The sequence below is a fragment of the Balaenoptera ricei genome, chromosome 13 (assembly GCF_028023285.1).
Source record: "Balaenoptera ricei isolate mBalRic1 chromosome 13, mBalRic1.hap2, whole genome shotgun sequence".
NCBI lineage: Eukaryota > Metazoa > Chordata > Mammalia > Artiodactyla > Balaenopteridae > Balaenoptera > Balaenoptera ricei.
The window spans coordinates 16,344,584-16,359,816 of record NC_082651.1 but is presented as its reverse complement, the minus strand read 5'-3'; the positions used below and the strand labels follow the sequence as shown (position 1 = coordinate 16,359,816).

The 15,233-nt window shown below is 44.7% G+C and overlaps 1 protein-coding gene across 1 annotated transcript in view; it reads left to right on the top strand.

Moving 5' to 3' along the window:
- Positions 1 to 1,360: 1,360 nt before the first annotated feature.
- KCMF1 (potassium channel modulatory factor 1) overlaps positions 1,361 to 15,233 on the top strand; it is a 76,132-nt gene continuing 62,259 nt past the window's right edge. The window contains exon 1 of the mRNA XM_059942772.1: positions 1,361 to 1,718. Within this exon, the coding sequence (XP_059798755.1) occupies positions 1,703 to 1,718 (16 nt within the window). The 5' untranslated portion in view covers positions 1,361 to 1,702. The remainder of the gene's footprint in view (positions 1,719 to 15,233) is intronic.

The window sequence follows — 15,233 nt, the reverse complement described above, 5'->3', positions numbered from 1 at the left end:
TAGCTCTTAATCCTCCAAATACCTGTTGTTATTATTATTGTTATTAGCATCATGTGTAATCGCACTCATTTTAAAGATGGGAAAGTCAAGGCACAAGGAGGCTAAGTCATTTGCTCCAGGTCACACAGCTAGTAATGGTGGAAAGGAAAAAGAGTAATCCCAAAGCAAGCAGTACTTTAGAATCCAATTTCAGTAGACTTAGCCTAGGCACACACTTCTAGTTTATGGAGAAAAAAAAAATTCAAATATAAAAGGGTAAATGCCCAAGGTTACATAGAGGGTATCAGAACCAGAATCCACGGCAGATGTCTTGACTCCAAAGTGCGATCTCTTTCCACCAAACCACGCTACCAACCGACACGTGGTAAGGGGCTGTATAAATATTTGATGAACTCATTAAGGCCTGAAAACAAAGTTGACAAGGAAGAGGGTAAAAATGTAAAAGATAGATAAAAACAGAGAAGTAGTTCACGGACAGGAAAAAAAGGAAACACACACACATACAAACACACCCCAACAGTTTTCAGAGAAGAGTATTCAGGGTGAGCCAAGGTGCTGGAACAAACTTTGCGCGGGTGCTGCCGAACACCCGGGCTGGCGGGAGCGGAGTCTTCGAAGTAGGTGGTTCCCGAGGAGCCGGCCTTGGAGCACAGCAGCCAAGACCAGCCGCCTCCCGGCTGGCCTCTCGCGTCCACGCCCTCCCGACCGCGAGTCACCCTGCCGGGCAACACCGGACGACTCCCGGAGGCCAGCCGCCTTTCCCTTCGGGGCCGCTGGCTTAAAAAGAAATACAAACACATGTCCCCAGCCGGTGCGCAGCCTCCCGTCTGGGTCGGGGGCCGCAGGGCGCTGCCCGAGGTCGGCCCGGCAGCCATGCGCCCGAAAGGGGGGAGCCTTCCGGGGTCGCAGCTCGCTGCCGGGAAGCACCCGCCGTCGCGGTTGGCCCGGCCCAGCGGCGGGGCGCCTACGGCCCGGGCCCGGATAGGCCCCAGGCGGGGCTGGGGGCGGCCGAGCGCCCCTCGAGCCGCGCGGGCCGGTCATACCGGCGAGCGGCTGGCGCCGGCGGCCGGGCATTTCCTCTTCCTCCCTACGCGCTGCGCGGCGGCGGCGGCGAGGCCGGGCTCGGGCGCCCGACCGCGGCCTGCCGACGAGCGCGAGCAGACGCCGTGACCCGAGCCGCCGCCGCCCCGCCCCGCCACCCCCGCCGCGCCCTCCAGCCGTGGGGCTCCGGGCTGCTGGGCCCGGCGCGGGCTGCGAGAGGCGGGGCCGACGTGCGGGCGGCGGAAGGAGGCGGAGGAGGAGGAAGAGGAGGAGGAGGAGGCGGCGGCCGGGAGCCGGGGGAGAGGGGCGGGGGGTGGGCCTGGGGAGGGGAGGAGCGGGATTTGCGGAGCGCGGCGCCGCAGCCCGGAGCCGGCGGGCCCGAGAGTGACCGAGTCACGGCGGGCGCCGGCGGAGCCGCGGCGTCGGACCCGCCTCCTGGAGGAGCTCAGCCCCGGCCAGGCCCGGCCCCATTCCCGCCCCACGCCGCCTCCCCGCCGCAGTCGCCGCCGCCGCGGGAGCGCTCCGCTGCCCACCCCGCCCCCGCGGCCGAGCCCGGGAGTCGAGTGGGAGTCGGCAGGCCGGCGCGGGCAGCGCCGGGACCCCGCGGGGGACACTGCAGCCGGAGCCCGGGAGGGGCCGTGCCGCCACCGTCTGAACTAGGATGTCCCGACATGAAGGTGAGAGGAGCCCCCACCCCCACCGCCAGGGCCTTGGCCTACCCCGCCCGGGCCGGGCGCCGCGGAGGGCGGCCGGGAAGCGGCGGAGACTTGAGCCGATCCCGAGCCGGGCCCGAGCCGCCGGGCCCGAGAGCGAGCGAGGGCGGAGAGCCGCGGCGCAGCCGCCGCCGCTGCCGCCGACACCGCCGCGGCCCTGAACTGGGCCTGGTGCCGGAGGCGGGGCGGCCGGGCAGGCCGGAGGGTTTGCACTGTCATGGGGCGGGGGAGGGGGAGGGGAGGCGGCGGGGCCCGTTACCGGCGGGAGCCGGGCCCTCGGGACTGATACCGGACGCCGCGGCCCGCCCGCCTGGCCCCGGAGCCGCGGGGCCCCGGCGCGGCCTAGCGCTCCCGCCGTCCCGGAAGGGCCCGGCGCGGCCGCCGAGCGGGGCCGCAGACGGTGGCAGGAGACCGAGGAGCCGGCCCGGGACCCAGCGGGCGCGTCCAGTCGCCGGGAGACGACAGCGAGTGCCCCTGCCTGCGGGCGACTGCGGGGCGGGCGGGAAGGCTCTGCGGCCGGGGAACGGGAAGCCCCCGCCGCCTGGAGCCCGCCCCGGCCTCGCGGCTAGGCCTCGGCGCGGCCCTGAGCTCGGGTAACCAAGTTCCCGGGGCGGATCCGCCCCGGCCGGGCGAGCAAACTCCCTGCTCCGTCACCCGGTCGGAGGGGGACTGGCTCCCGGCTGGCCGTGGGCCCCTCGCCCGGTGTGCATGTCTCCCTAAACCAGGTTTTGGTAAATGACCGTGGTGAGGTCTGTTAGTGGTCAGGGAGCGTTCTGGACTTTGTTTTGCGATTTAAAAACATGATGGGGGTACAGTTGCAAATCAGCAGACAGCTCTAGCCCGGCCCCAGGGCACAAAGAGAAAATTGTTTAGAGCCGAGGTATAGGCGTTGATCTGGTAAGAAATAAGTTAACTTCAATTTGCTGCCATATGGTTTAGAAAAGGGGGAGGGGGGTTGTGTTTTCTTTGTTTCACTACCACAGGTCTTTAAATAAAAAGTATTACGAGACTTGGCGAAAAGTTTATCCTGGTAAGGTTAATGCAAGACTGTAGAAGTGGCTTGAAGATATTGTGTACTCTGGATGTTAAAATACTGTATAGGTGATGTAGGAGTGGAGAAAGTTTAGTGAGTCACATTCGTGTGTGCATCACCCTGTTAGAAGGGTATTCTTAGGGAAATACAGGCCTTAGAATTTAAAGATTGAAAAACTCAGATTGTTCAAAATTATATTCAGAGCATTACTAATTATAATGTAATTTGAGATCGACTCAAAGAAAATATTGTGTCCAAGCGTTCTGTATTTTAAAGTCAGAAAACTAATGGGAAATAGGCTATATTTTCTTCACTTACTGTGTACCAGTGTTGGACATTTTGAAATAATAAGGTACATAGGCTCATAGAAATATTTAGAAGCTATGCCTATTTTCCCATTTTTTTCTACTTAATGGCAATACATTCCCTATCTTGTAATTTAAAAGAAGTTGTAATTAAAGTTATAATAAAATTTTAATTTGGGATATTAAAGTTTATCTTAGGCTGAAGTCGTGTGTACATTGACCACCTTCAAGACAAAACGAAAGTGAACAATGGCTGCAGGCTCTCTTACTCATAAGAACTAGGGGAGTTAAAGTTACAGAATCATAGCAATGGAAGAAGGGTGTTTGAGACCCATTCTCCTTGCTTTAAGAAAATATCCAGGTAGTTCCAGACTGAGTATTCTGATTGAATGGTGTCCTGGGAAGATTCCTTTACCCTCAGTAATCTTTTAGAGTAATTAAAATCCCACAGCGTGAACATTCTTGAATGTAACACAAATTCTGTAATTTAAGCCCAGTTTTCCATGTTTGGTCCTGTGGCAAGGCATGTGGTCATGAAACTTACATTTACCTTTTAGTTACTTGAATATCATTGAACTCCTCAGCACATGAATAGCACACCTTTTCTGGTAACTTACATAATGCCAGAGGTTTCTGAAAAAGGAGCATTCCTATAATATATCAGTTGAAGACTTATAGTACAATATTTGACAAGTGATTACTTTTTAAGGGTCTGGTTTATGGCCTAAGGCAGGAATGGCAATCTCATTAAGAATCACATTTAATTCATTAGATAGATATATGTTTTGTGGAATTTTAGTTTAGGCTGCCAGTTACTTTCATCAGTAGAAATTTAGCCTATCAACAAATGTAGAGTTTGACACCCTCGGTATTATAGTTTGTTTCTTACCCTTTCTTCTTTGGGCCAAGTAATCCCATTTCTTTAGTGGTATGATTTTTGAGCTCTTTTAATCATCTGTCCACCTCCAAATTCTCTGTAGTTGTTGTTTTCCTTTCAGTAGTATGACCCAGGACTGGGTGTAGTAGTCTGCGAAAAGATCTGAACTGAGCTGCCTGTACTGTTGTGCTTGCATTGTGCTTCCTTTTCAGTGCTTTCTGTAAGCATGTAATTTGTTACTTTGTCTTTGGGCCCATCCTAATGAGTTGCACTATTTTATATGTAACATGTAACTTTGGACAACACAGCCCCAGGATGGACATCTGTCAAGCTTAGAGTCTGTACTTGGTGAAGCAGTGGACTACCTCTGAGAAATGAGATGCAACTAGAAGCACAGAAAAATGTCCTAGCCCAGGGGCCAGCATGCTTTTTTCTGTAAAGGACCAGGTAGTAAGTATCATAGTCTTGGCAAGCTATAAGGTCTCTGTCTGCTCTGCCGTTGTAGTATAAAAGCAGACAGCATGTAATGAATGAGCACAACCATGTTCCAGTGAAAACTTTCTTTATGGAACTGCTGTTGAATTTCATTTTAATTTTCATGTGTCATGACAGATGATTCTTTGTTTTACCATTTAAAACTGTAAAAACTGTTCTTAGCGTGCAGGCTGTTCAAACACAGGAGGTGGCCGAATTTGGCCCATTTTGGCCTGCGGGCTATAATTTGCCTACTTTTACTCTAGAGTAGAGCTTTAGAGAGTCGATAGAACTGGAATTGTTGGGAGTCCGGAAAGGGCCCGCTCTGCTTGGTGTTCTGTTGTTTCCTTTGGGGAATGGGGAGCAAGTCCATGGACTGAACCAGTTCTGTACCTGTTGCCAGCAGGACCGTGTTGACTGGGATAGAAGTCATTGTTCCTGAGGCATGGGAAACAGACTCCCCACCCACCTTCCCAGACGCTGTCTGAGTGGAGATGATGGTACTCTACATTGTCTCCTGCTTGCCCAGCGTGACTTTTCCAACCAGAATTCCAGGGCCTTTTAATTCTCTTTGTAATGTTCTTGTCACGTTAACAAACACTTTACAACATCAGTTCCTGGTCGCTTTATGTTCAACATACCAACACCATCTAGTTCCATGTTATACACAGTGAAACCAATCATTTTCTATTTCATTTGTAAGAGTATGTTTTTTTAATGTTTCACTACATACTTTCCTTTTAAATACATTTAAAGTATAACTGTGCTATGCAGAGCTTAAAAACTATATAATAGCTTTGCAGATGTTTTTAAAAACACATCAAATTACTCAGTGCTTATTAGCTAAAATGAAATTATGAGTGTTCTTGCATGAGTTGGAGCCTAATTGATTACCTGGGGTTAGGAATACATTTATTACCTTAAATCATTCAACCTTTTTTCATTCGCTACTATGTGTAAGGCCCTGGGTTAGTTACGAAGAATGTGGGGATGAATGAACAAGACACAGCTTCTCACCTTAAGTTTGGTGGGGAAGGTGCATGTGTGCACAGCTTCTACCGCCCAGTAGACATACCATAAGGAAGGGATAAACAAATTGATGACAAAATAATTACCAACTTTTTTCTTACTAATTTTGCCCAATTTCAGAGAGGGAATCTATTGTGATTTCTAACTCCTTTTTGTGAGTGCCTCCTTAGCTTTTTTGTGGGCTACTCTCGATTTTGGATAAAATTGTTCGAGATTTCAAATAGAGTTCCTATCTCTACCTGATTTATATTTCCCCTAGTTTTTTAAAGATTTTCATATGTAAAAATGATAGTGGATAAATGGACAAGTGATGATACTGTGTTATTCTCAGAAGCATCTGATACTGTTTATTTTCAAAATGTAATATACAAGAGTAAGTAGGCCATTACTCTAGTTTTTGAAAGTTGTACCATTTTTTTGAAATTGTAGAACTCTTTTGTTAGTAGATTTCTCTTCTCTGAAAGTGCTGTCTGATGCTAAAAATGCACATGCAGACAATCCCGTAGTGAATTGCAATAATTTTGTTTTCAGGATTTGGGGACTGGAAAGCCAGGATTGGCAGTTAGCATGTGATTTTAATGTGGTGACTTTTGCCTTCCTGTGGCAAAGTAGATTCACTCCCACTGAAAAGATCTTTGCCATCATGTCGGACAACTTATTTTACTTAAATGATCTGTTAAAAGATTATGACGTTCTTACTTGACTTTAAATTTCAGTAAATCATGAATTACATTTACCTTGACTTTCAGTAAAGGATAGAACATAAATATTTTAATTTCTGAGGTCTTTGATTTCATGATTTTGTATAAAGTTGATTTGGAAGCCCATTTTCCCCATATATTGATATTTGTGTTAAAGTTAAAATATGACGAAATATAACTTTCCTCTCTTATTTTAAATTAGAAATTTAATTTGGAAGAAATTCCTTTTAGTCTTAGAATTTTAAGAATTTATTAGCAGCAATCTTGCTTAAAGATTGAAAACTTTTTCACAGTGGAAAATTAGGAAGCTTCTGATGTGAAACTACCAAACAAATTCCTTCATATTACGCTTGCAACATTTCAAAAAAGAAATCCATGCCCTTATGAGTCATAACTTAATTTTCAAAAATCAGCTTTATAACATCTACCATATATATTTGCTGAGGTTTGGGTGTTTTTTTTAGACTGGGGGTTCCAAAAGTTGTTTTTAGTGAAGATTAAGGTATCGTTGGGTTATCCTAAAAATAGTGTGTTTTTAATTTCTTTATAAATATTGCTGTGTGGCTACATTCATGAATATGGAAACATTTCCTACCCATCATACTCATAAAATTTAAAAGGAGTGCTGTTCATAATTAAAATCTTTGTTAATAAAAGTTTAATTTCATGTTAATTTTAGTATTGTGCTAGGAGCCACGATGTTGTTCATTTCCTTAAAATGATATGGTATACTTTTTTAGTCACTTAAGCTATTCATTATAATTGAGGAAAGAGTCTGTAAGAGGTATACAGATCAGAGCATTTTTTAAATGTGGTAATTTTTATATATTATCTGTGTCCTGATTCATGTTGGAGATATTGGATAAGGCAGACAGCTTCCTGAGGGAACAAATTACCTACGTTCCATGGGAAGGAAGTGAGTATTTTGGGTGAAAAGAGAGGACGTTTTGGGGATGGTAAGGACACGAAGCCAGGAGGGTGATGGCAGAGGAAAGTTAGGGTGGGCCTGAAGCTTGGAAATTATCTGTAGTCACAGGGAGTCAGAAACACAAAACTAACTCTTGTGCCGATGAAATGTCTTGAGAGCTGCATACCAGGAGGTAAAAACTCACTGTCCTGTGAAACTAGCAAGAGCTGAATTGCCTGATTAGGCACCTTCCAGGGTGCCATCCCTGCTACCTTTCTCACTGCCCTCCCACATGTTTGTTAATCCGTGTTTTTAGCTGTGTCTTTCTGAATAGTGACAAGCAGAGTATGAGTCTATCCAGTTCCTGTACATGGTCTGTGTATCTTTTCAGGGCCGCAGTACCAGCCAGCAGTCCAGCAGACTTTGCCAGTAGCCACAAGGGGTATCAGGGAGAAAGTATGGATGGATCCTTGCAAATCCATCACTGCTGTGAGAAAAAACCAGCTGAAATCACAGGAGTGGGTCGGTCAGTCAAGTCACCTTCAGCTTGGAGGGACAGACAATAAGTGGGTGAAGCCTCTTGACGTCATGACTAATTAGGTTTGCACATTATGTTCTGCTGAAGTGTGTGTCTGTGTGTTCCTTCTCTTGGTAGTACTCAGTGCCACTGTCATGAACTTCAAATTTTTCTACAGTCAGAGGCTCTTCATTCAGAGCACCACTTTAGAGTGCTAACTTGATGAGTTGACCATTCGAACAGTGACAGGTATATTCAACTATAATGTTTGGTTTTGACTTTTGTTTCTTTTGTTCCTTAAGACTCTGTCACCCTCCCCACCCACCCAGCAAAGTTAAGTTCCTCCAGTGGCACTCCTGCCTCATTCTCCAGGCATTTTTTTATGCTGCGATTGTTTACTTGTCTGCCTGCCCCACAAACTACCTGAGGGGTAGGTATAGTGTTACACTTACCTTTGTACCCTGCCACCTAGCATAGTGTCTGGCCTTTGGAGGCCCAGTGAACATTTGCCGGTGATTGTTAGAGATGTTAATACTTGTCTAAAAAATGGTGAGACTGGACAATGCATTCCTGTTTTTATCTGGGGGAACTGGTTAAGAAGGAGAGAGATTGTAGGAAGGAGAACTTGGAACTTCCATAAAAGTAAGAGGGGATGAATAAACTATGTACATAGAATGAAAATAACTTAGGGTAGCTGACTCCTGTGGGAATGGCCTGGGACTGGACTCCGAGGTGCTGTTTTGTTCTCCTTCTGGCTCTGGTTTCAGATTAACTGGCTGTGGGTTCTGCATATTAATTGCACTTTGTATGAGTTTTCTGGTTCATTCAGTCATTCATTCAGCAAATATTTATGGACTACCTACTCAAGTACCACTCGAAGTCATCTCCAGAGCTTGCCACAAGTTGTTGACCCTTGCCGCAGGATGATGATATTCAGCGGGTTAGAAACACATGTTTGGGAATTAAATGCTGTTGCATAGGTTGTGGCTCTTTTCCAGTGTGCTCGAATTAGTCCTTGAAGTTTATATTTTATGACAGGATAGTTATGTAAGTGTTTTAATGTTTTGGCAATATTTGCTCCCCCCTCCATTTTTTTTTTTTTAAGCTTATTTTCATTCAAGCTTCACAATCACTTCTAATGCTGTCCAGCAGTACATTTCTTTAACAATATTATCCTTAGACTGCAAGACTCAACACACATCTGCATATATAAGTATCTTTTTGATATTGAATACTTAGAAAAGAGCTCAAGAGATTAAGCTTTTTGTATTCAGTATAGTTTTTTTGTGAAGTCCATATGGTTATATAGCAACTGTTGGGGTGAGTAACTAGACCCTACTTCCTTCTGTTATTCTTCCTCAGCCAGCATTCTCCTTTGGTGTCCTCTGTGATTGTAGAGGTTTGGCAGTGCAAGCAAATGAGAAACTTTCTAAATCAGGAGTTAAAAACATTGAAGTCAAATGGGCGGGGATTATATAAAGGAGCTGTTACAGATGTGTCCCTTCTCTGCAAGAATGAAGTACATGCTGGGAGCTGGGGGGTGGTTAGGTGTTGGGAACCAGGTAGTTTTCATAATCAGAGATCTTATGTTCATCCTTATTAACACTACTAGGGATTCTGACACAGTTAGTTGCAATTTGAAATGAATGTAACCTGTTCACGTGTTTGTATAGCTGTAGATATGGATATACATAGTGGTCACTGAGGTAGAGCCAATCTTCCCATCCTTGGGGGAAAAATGGTGATTAGAACCTCAGGTTACAGTGGATGAGCACCTGGCCCGTGGTGATCCTGTATTAGGCCAGGATCAAGGAGCTTCACTCCATGTCAGACATACCGCATATCTTCATGCTCATTCATTGCTCCATATCATTTTCTGCAAGCTTCTTAGAAATCACCCAAATGGAAGAGGAGATAGCAAATCTACTTGCAGAATTGGGGTGCATGATCACACTGTCCAACAGAAATCTAATTGCAAGTCACATGTAATTTTAAATTCTCTGATAGCTACAGTAACAAAACTAAGGAAGTGAAATTAATTTTAATAATTTAATGCTTTTAACCCAACATATACAAAATAGCATTTCAACATGCAATCAATATACAAATTGTTTATGAGATATTTTTACATTCTTTATTCTTTACAATGCTATAAAAATCTAGGGTATATTTCACACTTAACACTTTTCAATTCAGATGCTAAATTTTCATAAAGAATACTTGGTCTTAGCTGAGACATACTTTAGACTCATACATCGGGGGTCTGCTGATTCATCTTTTGATCATGTACTGTCTCTTTCTGTAAGTACATGTTGATGCAGTATTGCCATCTACTTAATGGTCTGTTCATTAGCATTCTAGATTTCTGTTCCTAGAATTTCTCTCCTATGAAGCTAGGTTTTACCTTACTTTTTCACCTTAAAATTATTTTTAACCTACTTTAACTGCATATAATCATCACAATAGAAACCTACTTTATAAACAGCTACAAATGTATATAAATTCTAATCCCTTTGTGGGCTGTTCAGATTGATGAGGTATAAAGTAATGGCTTCGGGGTGACTTTAATGTGAGTTTGGGGGTTATTTTAAAGTCCCCTGCCTTAACAAATGTAGAATTTGCAAAAATTGTTACTAGTCCATTTCAAGTTCGATGACGGTGAATTTTACATTTGAAAAAAGTGACCCCTAGGCTTGGTAATTTATTGTAGATATATTTCATTGTATAGATTAGGTCTCTAGTATCCATCTCCAAAAGTCTCTTTGCATCTAGCAATAGAAAGACAGGTGGTTATGATTGTTCTTTAAAGTAAATTTAAGGAAACTGACTATGGAGTTAATACTTAGCCCACTATCAAGGTTAGCCACCCACTGGTGACTTCTCTCTTTTACCTATTTGGCTTATTGTTTTCCAGTTACAGCTAGATTTGCAAGTGAAAATAGAGTGTTTGGAAGACAGTCTGTTAAAAATTAAAGACCTACTGTTTTTCTGTCTTCATTTTATTGGAGCAACATTTCCACTGAGCAGTCAGTTTTACGGTTCTTTTTTTTTTTCCCTGCAGTCCCCCTCCAGCCAGATCACTGGAACATAAGGAATCTGTGACTCTCTCTCTCTCTCTCTTTTTTTTTTTAATAGTATAAAAATGCTAGTACTGTCATTTTTGGGTACTCTCATCCAGTGGTTCTCAAAGTGTGGTTCAGGACCAGCAGTATCAGCATCACCTGGGAATTTGCTAGAAATGCAGATTCTTGGACTCTACCCTAGACCTACCAAATCAGAATTTCTGGGGGTGGGGCCCAACAGTCTGTGTTTTAACAGGCTCCTACCTGGACCCAGTTATAACCAAAGGCATTTTTTTGCCTGAGGTTGTTATTGCTGGTGACAGGCACACAGTGGTTGTGGGACCACTTTTCATGGTATGATCCTAACCAAATGGAAATGGAGCTCATGACCTTGGCATCATTCTTCTTGAACGTCATGCCATTGTCACCTGAGGAGGTGGAAGAGGAGCATAGCTCCCCGCTCCAGACTAGTTCTATTTGTTTGTTTACTCAACATATATTAATTGAATGTGTACTTGGGGCTAGGCACTATTCTGGCCACAAGGAAACCAGAGTGAACAAAACAGAGAAGCTTCCTGTCCCTCTGACGCTCGCACTCTGTTAGAAGGAATATACCGGGGGTGGATGGCCTGTGAGCCAAACTCGGCCACTGCCTGTTTTGGTAAATAAAGTTATATTGGAGCACAGCCACATCTCCTCTTTCCCATACTGTCTAAGCTGCTTTGTGCTACAGTGGCAGGGTTGAGTAGCTGTGACAGAGAAAGCTGAACATATTTATTCTCTGGCTCTTGGCAGAAAAGGTTTGTGGATCCCTGGGAAAGACCATGAAAGAATGACTAAGTAATAGAGGGTTAGGAGGTGACAAGTGTTATGAGAACCCATACAACAGGTTAAGGGAATAGAGAATGGGGGCCTACTTTAGATATGGTGGTCAGGAAGGGCCTTTCTGAAGACAGAACTCTAAAAGAAAAAATTTGAGTTAAGGGAAGGATGTGTAAAGGAGGCTACAGCAAGCACAGAGGCCTTGAGACTTGGAATGTTCTGGGAACAGCAGTGAGGCCACTGTGGATGGAGGACAGTGATCGAGGGGGAGAGGTAGGAAATGAAGCCGGCGTAGCCAGGCCAGACCCTGCATAGCCTGTGTGGTGGGCTGTGGTGAGGACTGTTGAGTTGTTAGTGCTTTGAGAAATACACTGTAGAAACCCTTCTTTAGAGAGATCTTTCTGGCAAAGGCTGGAAACTAAATACCTAATGAAGCACATTCCAGCATCTCTAAGAAACATTTCTTTTTGAACTTTCCCCTGTACTCTTCACTCTAGGGTGTCCACCAAGTAGAGGAATGGGAGGGAGTAGACTGCAGAGCTAAGAAAACGTGAGCGAGTTGGAGAGAGGTAGATGGGACAATACTGAGGAGACCAGGGTTTCTAGAACAGGAGACTCCCATGTGCACGTAAGTCCTGACTTCCAGTTCAGTGCTAGGAATCTGATTTCTGTAAAAGGATACTAATATACCTCTTTGGCCTCTTCCCAAGGGTTATTGTGGAGATGAAATGCCAGCGCATGTAAGAATGTTTTCCAAGTTAGATAAAGCGCTGCACAAATGTAAGGTGATGGTATTTTTATTATGGCAGATAAGATTAGAAAGGAAGATTGGAGCAAGGTAGATAGGGAAGGATTTTGATTGCCACACTAAGGTCAGTCTTTTCCTTTTTCCATACAGGTTATGGGATGGAAGGGGGGTGGGGGTAGTGCATCAAAAGTTTTAAGCAGAGAAAGGGCATGATGAAGAGTGGCATGTTTTAGGAAGAGTAGTGGGGTCCGTATGCAGACTAGGTTGGTGCCTGGGGCAGGGACAAGTTAGAGACTCTGGCAGAATGAGCTTGAAGTTAAAAGGACCTGAATTGGTCAGTGACAGTAGGAGCAAAAAGAAAAAAATATGACTTGAGAGAAAGTCTTATTGCAAGAGAAGAAGGACTAAAGTATAATTTCAGGACAACCAGCCAGGGTGCTGGAAGGATAGCAGGTTCTTCTGGTAGTTAAGGAAGATAGGAAGGGACAGGTGGGGAAAAGATGGGGAAAAGAATAATTTTCAGCTTTTGACGTTCTGAATTTAAGGTGATGGTAGGCCATTAGGTAGAAATCAGGAGTTGAGAAATACTACACTGGGGCTCAGGAGAGAGAAATCTTGGTTAGAAAAAAGAATTTTATAGCCCCCTACATTGAAGTCTGGGGATTGGCTAGATTTCTAAGGAAGAAAGCATCTAGAGAAGGGAGGATCAGAGAGCAAAGGGAGAACCATGATTGTGATGTGACTTGGAAGCCACAGACCGTTCCTGACCACCCATCATCTGCAATAGCACTTGTCATGCAAGTATTGACTTACTCCTTTAGATATAGGCTGCTTTGAATAGGGGTGAGAGATAGAGTAGATGAGGAGGTGGGAAGGGGAGAAACTAATACTAACCAAACATCTGCTATAGTAATAGTAATATTTATTGAGTGCTTACTATCTGAGGGGCACTGTGCTCAGCATTTCACAGGTACCAACTCATTTAGTTCTCACAACTGTCCTGTGAGCTGTATATTTATTGTCCCAGTGTAATGGATGAGGAAGTTGAAGCACAGAGTTCAGTACCTTGCCCAAAGTCACGCAGTCTGCAATGAAGCTGGAATTCAAACCCAGGTCTGGGTTCTCAACATTAAGCTGTACTCTGTACCAGGCACTTTATAGACTGGTTCCTACAGCAGGGATCACAATTAAAAGGCTTAGTAAAATTTCAAAACAACCCAGCAGATATGTTATCCTGCTTTACAAATTAGGGATTTGAGTCTAAGTAAGAGAGGTTAGCTTATTTGTCCCAAGTCACCCAGGTAGTAAGTGGTAAAGCCAGGACTTGAACTAAGTACTGTCAAAAACCAAAGCCCATGATCATTTTATTTCATTCAGAGGTCAGTAAACTTTCTGTACAGAGCTAGATAGCAAGTACGGCTTTGCAGGCCACATGGTCTCGACTGCAGCTACTCCACTCTGCTGCGGTGGTATGAAAGCAGCCATAAGACTAAACATAAACAGATGAGCATGGCTATGATCCAATAAATCTTTATTTGTGGATACTGAATTTGAATTTCATATAATTTTCAGGCATCACTGAATATTATTCTTTTTAAAATTTTCTTTTCTAAACATTTTTAAATGTAAAAACTGTTCTTAGCTCGTAGGTTGGACAAAACAGGTGGTGAGCCAGATTTGGCCCATGGGCAATGGTTTGCTGACTCCTACTTCAATCCATTCATTTAATAAATATACATGGAATACTTTCTCTATGCAGAGACATTGTGTTGGGCACTGGGGGTGAAAAGCAGAGGGAGTTCCAGTTCCAGCCTTCTAAGATGAGACAGGTAATTATAATACAATGTAGTATGGACTATAATAAATTTATACCTGCAAGGTATAGTGAAGGAATAGATATGGGAGGCTTCTCAGTTTTATGGATGAATTCATGAGTGCATCCCAAAAGGAGTTATGTATTTGAGCTGTATCTGATGTTGGGGAGAGTATCCCATGGAAAGAGACATGGGCAGAAAGAATTTTGCTCTGAGGGGAGACCATAAGAAATTTAACATTATTGGAGAAGAAAGGGAGGGGCTGATGCCAGGAGATGAACCTTGTCAATAGGATAGGTTAATGGGAATGAGTTTTTAGGAAATTTTAAACCAGTATGACTTTTTTTTTTTTTTTTTAATTTTATTTATTTATTTATTTATTTATTTATTTATTTATGACTGTGTTGGGTCTTCGTTTCTGTGTGAGGGCTTTCTCTCGTTGCGGCAAGCGGGGGCCACTCTTCATCGCGGTGCGCGGGCCTCTCACTATCGCGGCCTCTCGTTGCGGAGAACAGGCTCCAGACGCGCAGGCTCAGTAATTGTGGCTCACGGGCCTAGTTGCTCCGCGGCATGTGGGATCTTCCCAGACCAGGGCTCGAACCCGTGTCCCCTGCATTAGCAGGCAGATTCTCAACCACTGCGCCACCAGGGAAGCCCAACCAGTATGACTTTTGTGTTCTAGAAAGAGATGCTCTGAAGGATGGATTTGCGGGGGGTGGGGCGGGGGGACGGACAGGCAGGTTACCACAAGATAAGATAATTGCTGTAGTGGGTGCAAATGAGAGACCTATCTGGTGAATGGTTAGGCGTGGGGATTTTGGAATAATGAAAAGTCTAGGAAAACTCGGGGTTTGGACTTCATTAGTTGAGCAGTGCTATTCATCAAGATGCATATCTAGGACAAAGAAGCATGCTTTAAGGGTGAAGGTGGGAAGTAGGGAAAAGAGAAGTGACTTCCATTTTTAGCATGTTGGGTTTGAGGTACCTGTGGGACATCCGAGTAGAGATGTCCAGGGACAGTTGAACATGTGGGTCTGGAATTCAGGAGGAATAGGTCTGGGCTAAGATAAATCCATAGTGGTAGAGTTGATTGCTCAGTGATGGTGAGAACATATAGATTAAGAAGATCGGTAGACCAATTATTAAGCCCTTGGGAACACTTAAGTTTGAGGAGCAGGAGACTGGCTCAA